The sequence below is a fragment of the Poecilia reticulata genome, linkage group LG18 (assembly GCF_000633615.1).
Source record: "Poecilia reticulata strain Guanapo linkage group LG18, Guppy_female_1.0+MT, whole genome shotgun sequence".
Taxonomy (NCBI): domain Eukaryota; kingdom Metazoa; phylum Chordata; class Actinopteri; order Cyprinodontiformes; family Poeciliidae; genus Poecilia; species Poecilia reticulata.
In genome coordinates this window covers 19,885,293-19,893,949 of record NC_024348.1, presented here as the reverse complement: position 1 = coordinate 19,893,949, position 8,657 = coordinate 19,885,293, and the positions used below count along the sequence as shown (strand labels likewise).

Below are 8,657 nucleotides of genomic sequence, written 5' to 3'. Positions count from 1 at the left end.
GCTGGAGAGGCACCAGCAACCCTCCCAACCCCACTGAGGGAAAAAGGGTGCAAGAAAATGGATGGATGGATGGATAGTTTCTGAACATGATACTGATAGCAATCATGCTAAGATTAGCATTTTGGCTAATTTCACCTAATGCATTAATTTTAACAAAAGTACAGCTTCGTCAACATGTTTCTGACTCTCCACAGGTTTTTGACTACAATTTAGCTCAGCTTAGCATTGATGCTAATGTTGAGCATCAGAACTCTTTTCTTACTTMTTACCAATGTTTCATATACTGAATGGAGTAAGTAATGACAGACAACATGCTAGTGATACTTCACATGCTACTGATAGCATTCATGCTATTATTAGCATATTGGCTCATTTTAGCTTATGCGACATGTTAAATGGTACAAGAACAGCTTAGTGAACATGACTACATTGACTACATTGCAGCTTTCTTTAGCATTATTGCTCATTTTTAGCATCAGAACGCTTTATTAAAAATCCGACCGGCACACTTTGGAAAGGGTTCATTTTAATTAATGTTTCATTATTGATTCAGTTTCTTTGACTGGGCCATTCTGACACATTAATAGGCTTTGATTGGAAACCCTGTTGGATAGAGGGACGAGTTATCAACAGAAACTAATTTTAAAAAGTCAATGTCATTAGCATACAGATTTATTTTAGCTCTACGTCCGTCCATCCGTCCGTCCATCCGTCCGTCCATCCGTCCGTCCGTCCGTCCGTCCATCGACTTTTAAGTTTTCCAGGTTATAAAATTATTCCTTTATCAAAAACAAACACTGAGTGATGTCTTGATTCATTCATGCATGTCTGAGAAATCCTTTAATCTCCATGGCAACCATTCAGCTGTGCTAAATGCCTGGGTGGACCTAGCCCCGCCTTCGAGTCACGGCTCCTCCCCCACTCAGCTCCTTCAGACTAGCCAGTAGCAATTAGCAAACATCTGCTGAGCTCATTATAGGAGCTTCTTCTCAGTGAAATGTTGTTAAAGGGTTAATAGAGGAGCCATGTTGTTATGACTTCCTGGAGGTGGAGCTTCAGAAAGAGCAGGAGGTTCTTAAAGAGACAGAGGCCCAATTTCAAGATGTTGAATTATGAAGCCAAGATGTATTTGATATATGCAGCATTTTTATAACAACTGGAGGCAACACAGATACTTGATTATGTCATAAAACACAAAATCTGCCCCTCTGAGGGATTTCTGCAGGCGGTTTGTTGCACACTAAGCTTTCCAGGATCCCAACTTGTTAAATCCTCGTTTCCTTTTCCTACTTTGTCCTGGTCTGTCACACACCGTCCCCATAAAATACACAGAATTCTGTTTCTGTAGTGAGAAAAACTTCACCTGACCCATCTCTCCTGGGTTGCAAATCTTAAATAACGGATTAAGAAATATTTACTTTCGGATAAATAAAGCAAATTTATTTGCAAAAGAAGATGGTTAAAGCATTTAAATCGCTTGTTTTGCAATATATTAGACGAGCYATTCATTGTGTTTTGACAAGTTTGGTAACGCAAATAGCAGATTAGACGTATTACTGAGAAAAAGAGTCCATCGCTCGCTGGCATGATGTTTATTTCATCACCTTTTTTTCCCCTGAAGCTCTGCTTTCATTTTGTACCTTCAGAATCGCAGGAGACTCGTCGCTCTGCATATGAGTGGGTTTTTTTTAAATTCACACAGGAAGTAATGTAGCCACCTCTCCCTGCAGTCTCAGACAAACAATGACCCGGCCACAAGTGAACCATCTTGTTCACTCGCCCACAGAAACTCGCTCAAAGCAAAGAGAGTGTTAATTCTGCAGAAAAGGAAACTATGCTTCCTGACAACGACCTCCCACTTCAAACCACAGAGACACAAAGACAGAAAAAAATTAGCTAAAACAGCTGGTGGGACAATTTTCAAAGATGCGTTTCCTTGTTAGATTTGATCTTTTTACTGGTTACAATTTCGCTCTTAAAGGGCAAACGTTAACTTTAGTGGCTTAAACTCAACCAACGTCAAACAGAAAATAAATGTAACGTATGTTAACAGCTGCGTCAGCAACAGTTTTCTCTCTAAAATGGCAAAATAGGGATTAATATTATGTAATAATACATTAAATGTGTAAACTTTATGCAACTCACAGAGATATCAACGCTGGAGCTACTCTGGTTTGAACAAAGACACTTTATAAATGTTAGACAGTAATAATTATTTGTTTAGATTTAAGTATGTAGTTAATTAAAGGGGCAGTATTGAGTATTTTACAGGCACATAGTGCTATTTTAAAGCACAATCAATTAACTAAGTTACCTTTAGTTGCTATGAAAATGGTGTTTGTATAAAAAATAAGAGAAATTTGACTGTAATTGAATGCCCTGAAATTGGGYGCCTGTCTCTTTAAGAAGCTCCTGCTCGTTCTGAAGCTCCGCCTCCAGGAAGTCATAACAAGATGGCTYCTCTATTGACCCTTTAACAACATTTTCACAACATTTCACTGAGATGTAGSTCCTATAATGAGATCAGCGGTTCCACCAGGTATTTGCTGATTGCTGCTGCCGCTAGTCTGGAGGAGTTTTGCTGGGAATCTTGGCTGGAGCTTTGGATAAAACAAAACTCCAGCCACCAGTTCACTTCGTATGAACAGGAGTTTAGGCCCTGAATGATGCAGRGAGATTTTAGGATTTCTTAAATATGCAGTCCAATCAAAACTCTGGGTGTGTTTTTGATGAGAGGATCACATATAAAGCTAGAAAAGTTAATTTGGTTTGGTTTAAACTTTAACAAACATAAGTTTCAACTAACTTAGCTTCTCCTTTTGTATCCACAGGTGTTCCTCAGGGATATGTTTAAGTCCCTGTCTTATATATTTTCATAAATGAGTTATAGTGAGGCTTAATGAAGCAGGAAAGTAGCTAATTTCAGCTAAAATACGTCTGTATGTTGATGACATTGTCATTTATGCCACTTTTTAAATCTAGTCATTAAAGGTGTTAAAAGAAGCTTTTAACATTTGCTGCTCTGCCTTTATGTGAATAGAAAAAGTACATTTGTRTAAATCAGTCTCTCAAGCATTTTTAGATTGTTTTRGTTCTTTTTTTATTCCKATGATGATCACAAATTTTGTGGTGTTACTTTAGAAATATTTACAAGGAATTTTGTGATATTTTTCCATCATCAAACCAGTTTCAAAATCTTTATAAGAAAAAGATGAGAGAAAAGAAAACATTTCTATTCTTTAACAAACTGAAATAGCTTGATTTTTGTTTCCCGTCACATCAGTCATATTTAAATTGACATAAAATCAGGCTGAGGCTGCAGATGGGAGACAGCATCTTGCTAAAACGCAATGCTTTTCAACATTTGTGAAAAACTTGAGTAAAAATTTAAGTATCTGCTGATTTTGGGTGAATTTCCACGATGGCAGAATTGGAAAAAACTGGAGGAACTTTTTGTTTACATCCATATTTATAGATAAACCATCCAACCATCTAGACTTAACCCAATCTACCATAAAAATGTATAGACTTTAATTTGGAAAAGCTAAAAGATTAGCCATAACTTCTCCTCTTTCTGTCTGTTTCAGATCAATCCACCCACTCTGTATGCTGCTGCTGCTGTTGCTGCTGCTGCTCAAGCAGGTAAAGATAAGAATTGTTGAGGTAGAAAAGCCTCCAGTTACGTTTTCGTGGTGATTTTTAAGGCTTGTTTTAAGTCACTGAGTCAACCCTGCACTCTGTCTCTTAAAATATTACAAATACAGCAGAGGATCCACAGCAACAGGTCTGAAAAAGACCAGAATCAAGGCGTAACTTTGGCCCAGTCAAAGTCCAGCCCTCAACTTGATTGAAATGCTGTGGTTGGACCTAAGAGTTGAGCTGAAACATGTCGTTGTACAACGTTATAAACAATACAGGGGTCAAGTTCCTCAAAAGCAACGTAAAGAGAAAAAAACTGCTGGGAGGAATTGGAGGTATTGAAATGAGGATATTTATATCTTCCCAGTTCGTGTAGTTTTGCATATTTCTAAAGATACAGAGGAAACGTCCATCCTGCAGAAGCTCACAGATCGAGGCCACGTTTTAGAGTTTTTAGCTTGTGGTTAGCCTCGGAGCCATGTGGTGAGCGAACCCTGTCCAACGAATGAACAGCGTGCAAAGATGCATGCACCAAAATAACATTAAAGAAAAGCGGTTGGATCATGAAACTCTGTTTTTGGTCTATAATTTCAACAGGAAAATGTTCTTTCATCGCTTATAACTTTTCAGTTCATCTCATTTGCAAGTTTCCTCTAAAATTAAAAAAATGCAAAAGAAAAGGCTTATAAATCAGCTTATTTCAGGAGTTTGAAAAATTTGTAATAATAAAGCGAATCTTCGGGTTTGTTTTCTTAAAATGTATCTGGGCGAAGTTTAATATTTGATCCCCTCTACTAGCCTTGGTTGTGCTACTTACTTGCAGAAGATGTAAAATATGTGTTAATCTATACATATAATACATAATAACACAATTTCTGTCAGTAAGTGAAAGCTTCAAGGCATCCCCAAAAATGGGCGGAGTCAAATAACTGACTCCGCCCATTTTTGGGGATGCCCCAAATATTCACAAATGTGCTGCTCCAAATATGGGCAGCAGGAAATGTGGTCTGAGTTCACTTTTGGGGCAGCCCCAAATATGGGCGGAGTTCAACAATTGGCTCCGCCCATATTTAGGGCAGCCCCAAAATGTTATAATTAAATTGGTTTTACTTATTTTTACATAACTTTTTAATGTTGTGCTAATTTTACCTTAAAAATAAGTATGTGCACCCAAATAAATCTAATTTGTTGATTTGCCAGTGCCAAAAAAAGTTAAATGCTGATGCCACCAGATCTTAGTGGTGGAAAGATTTTGATACATTTTCAAACTGAATAGAAAAAAACCCCCAAATGTAAAGACGATTTGTCTGATTGCAGGGAGATCAACACACGCATGGAGCTGGAGGGCAGAACGTCTCTCTGTTTCACAACCAGACGATACCCTGGAAACGCCCGGCGGGTAAGAAACGGCACATTTGTCCGTATCCGTGCGTTACTGAGGTCTAGGTTTTGACTTTTGCTACGTTTTGGTCAGGTGGACCGGTCCAGGAAAAAGCTCCCTCTGCCCCCTCCGGAGAACGGAGAAGGTGAAGGTTTGGTGAGCGTCGTTGCCATGTACGACTTCACGGCCAAGGAGGACTCGGACCTCACCATTAAACAGGTACACAGTTTCACACCAGTTCACTGAAACTCTGGTGAATGAAATTATTATCACTGTTGTAAAGTATTTTTTTTATAAATTATGAAGAAAAAATACATTTAACTGTACATTATTATCTAAAAACTTTCTGTTGCACTAAATTCTCATTCATTTTGGTCCTTTGCTCCATTTAAATGAATAAAATTGGACATTATGACCTCTGGTCAAACCAAAATAACAATAATTTTAGTGATTAATTAACGAGGAATAACCAGATATTTACTAGTTGATCAGATTTATTTACTGACAACAAAAAGCAAATAAATAAATGCGTGTAATGCTAATGCTTTGTGTCTCCAGGGAGAGGAATACGTCATCCTCCACAAGCAGGACCAGCTGTGGTGGAGAGCGGAGGACAGACACGGGTACGGCAGACCAAGTCCAGAACCACCACAGAACCATTCACTTAAACTGTGATTTCATCTTACTAATTAATCAATCAGCAGCTTCTCAAARTTGACAGATTCAGATRAAAAACATGTCTAACACTTAAATTATCGAGGCCGTCGGTTGTAAATCCTCTAACAACTCGGTTCTGACGTCGTTTTGCTCAGGAATAAAGGCTTCATCCCCAGTAACTACGTAACAGAGAAGAACAGAATCGAGGCAAACTCGTAAGTTTTAAACTTCTTATTTCACTCGGCCGGAGAGCGCAGTTAGAAAACATTTAATGTTTATTTAAAATGTCCGTCATGAAGGTGGTACTGCAAGAACATCACCAGGACAGAAGCTGAGCAGCTGCTGAAACAGCAGGTATTATTTATTTATGATTATTTAATTTCACTYTGGGATCAATAAAGTAGTTTTGAACCTGAATTAAATTTTGAATCTTGATTTATTCATCACACTGTCTAAATATAAACATATTTACACTTGAAAGTTGCAAGAGATTAACTCCTGATTTATCTTAAATGTGAATTTTCACTACGGTTCTAAWAATTAATTGCTGTTTTCCAGGATAAAGAAGGTGGTTTTGTTGTGCGGGAGTCCAGTAAACAAGGAACTTACACCGTTTCTGTTTATACAAAGACGTTAAGGTGAGTCACAAGTTTTAAATTCCAGAATAAAACTTACATCCACAGAAAATATTTAACCAAATATTTTTCCTGCACAGTCCGAATGGAGACATTAGGCATTACCAGATAAAAATAACGAACACTGGACAGTTCTACCTGGCAGAAAAACACGTCTTCAGCTCCATACCAGACGTTATACACTACCATGAACACAATGCAGCAGGTAGGAGACGAGTTGGCGTCTCTKCAGACAAAGTGGGCGTTTCTCAACAGCAACGCCTGATTGGACAAACCAAATGAGCCGCAACACGATTGGACAAACCAAATGAGCCGCAACACGATTGGACAAACCAAATGAGCCGCAACACGATTGGACNTTGGACAAACCAAATGAGCCGCAACACGATTGGACAAACCAAATGAGCCGCAACACGATTGGACAAACCAAATGAGCCGCAACACGATTGGACAAGCTTTGAGAACTGYAGGRGTTCTCAAAGACTGGACAAAATTAACATCTCAAAATATTGTGTAGATTGTAACATATTATTTTAATATGTTGGAGAAATGARATAGAACAAAGATTAACTAGYTAAAAAGCTAAAACTAGCTAGAAAATGGATAGCATCTACGCTAGCACWAGCATAGCTAGTACTTCAAGCAGAGTGAAAAAAACCCATATAAAAGCTAAAATTAGCTGTAGAGCAACAGTAAAAGCAACTAGGCTACCAAAAGCTAGCCTAGTTGCTAGTATGATGTAACATACTCCATTAATATATCTATATAGCTAAAGTTAGCTAAAATACTAATGATAGTATATTATGTAGGCTATTGTTAATACTTTAGCTAGTTTAGCTTCTTTCATGAGTTTTTTCACTCTGTATGAAGTATGTTAGTGTAGATCAACATGTTAGCCTACATGTTACCACTAGTATTTTAGCTAATTTTAACTATTTAGCTAATTTTAGCTTTTACATTGTTTTTTCACTCTGCATGGAGTATGTTCCTGTAGATCAACATGCTAGGAATAAAATACAATCATTTAGAGATTCATTTCTGCTGCTGAACTAGCCAATCAGCGTTTGCGCTTTAGAAACGCCCATTTTGAGTCTGCTCTCATAGTTTAACATCCTGGTCATCTGTCATTTTTCCTGTCATRTCTTATGTTCTCATGTTTGGGTTTGTAGGTCTTGTGACTCGGTTACGGTACGCAGTGGGACCGATGGGACGGTGTGTCCCAGCCACAGCAGGATTCAGCTCAGGTAAACACATTCATGTTAAGCCGTTACATGCATCAGTTAAAGCTGCTGWATGTAACTTTTAAAGAATATGATTTTTACATATTTGTTAAATCTGTCACCATGTTGTGACAGTTTGTCATGAGACAGATAATCTGAGAAAAGACGCATTCTCTGAGCTGCAGCTGCTGTCTGATGAAATGCACCAAAATCAACCAATCAGAGCAAAGAAACAGTCTTTAAAGCTGTCAATCAACCACATGTATTCACTGCTAAATGTGCTAGTTGCAGAAAACAACTTACAGTTACAGAAAAATTGTTTATCCRCAGCCATTGGTGGCAATGCTAACTAGCATTAGCATTCACAACAGGCCTGTGCTAGCTGCAACATGGCAGATTTTCTGATGTTCTAGTATTATCAAGGGATACAACTAATAAGATTCAATCAGTTTAACCTGATATTTTATTTTAATTGCCCCTGATTTTCTYTGTTTCAGAGAAGTGGGAGATCAACCCCAGTGAGCTGACCTTCATGAAGGAACTGGGCAGTGGCCAGTTTGGAGTGGTGAAGCTCGGCAAGTACCGGGACCAGCAGAAAGTGGCCATCAAGTCCATCAGAGAGGGAGCCATGTACGAGGAGGACTTCGCCGAAGAGGCCAAAGTCATGATGTACGGGAGAAGAATCAGGACGAAAACCACCAATGAGATGCAGAGAACGCGTTTCYGTAACGTTTTCTGTGYRTTCTGCTCCAGGAGGCTGTGCCATCCTAAACTGGTTCAGCTGTACGGCGTCTGCCTGAAGCACCGCCCCCTGCTGATCGTGGCTGAGTTCATGGATAACGGCTGCCTGCTGAACTACCTGCGTCAGAGGGGCGGAGCTCTGAAGGAGGCGTGGCTTTTGTCCATGTGTCAGGACGTCTGCGAGGGGATGGAGTACCTGGAATCTCACAGTTTCATCCACAGAGACCTGGTGAGGCTGCAGCAGACCGACAGGGACTCTAAAGCTAGCCGCTAGCTTTAGCACAGGGACCCTCAAGCTAGTCGCTAGCTAAAGAACAGGATCGCTCAAGTTAGTTGCTAGCTCTAGCGTAAGGACACTAAAGCTAGTCACTAGCTGTAGCACAG

General features: G+C 39.2%; 1 protein-coding gene across 3 annotated transcripts in view; it reads left to right on the top strand.

Moving 5' to 3' along the window:
• txk (TXK tyrosine kinase) overlaps positions 1-8,657 on the top strand; it is a 15,105-nt gene that overhangs the window by 3,702 nt on the left and 2,746 nt on the right. The window contains exons 1-12 of one of the 3 annotated variants that reach the window (XM_008436036.2): positions 2,480-2,539; positions 3,588-3,642; positions 4,957-5,038; positions 5,114-5,239; positions 5,579-5,643; positions 5,833-5,892; positions 5,977-6,031; positions 6,236-6,315; positions 6,393-6,517; positions 7,482-7,556; positions 8,030-8,201; positions 8,286-8,502. In XM_008436036.2, coding sequence (XP_008434258.1) covers positions 2,518-2,539; positions 3,588-3,642; positions 4,957-5,038; positions 5,114-5,239; positions 5,579-5,643; positions 5,833-5,892; positions 5,977-6,031; positions 6,236-6,315; positions 6,393-6,517; positions 7,482-7,556; positions 8,030-8,201; positions 8,286-8,502 — 1,134 coding nt within the window. In that variant the 5' untranslated portion in view covers positions 2,480-2,517. Of the gene's footprint in view, positions 1-2,479; positions 2,540-3,587; positions 3,643-4,956; positions 5,039-5,113; positions 5,240-5,578; positions 5,644-5,832; positions 5,893-5,976; positions 6,032-6,235; positions 6,316-6,392; positions 6,518-7,481; positions 7,557-8,029; positions 8,202-8,285; positions 8,503-8,657 lie in introns of those variants that run through there. The other 2 variants (XM_008436034.2, XM_008436035.2) reach the window with 2 other exon arrangements.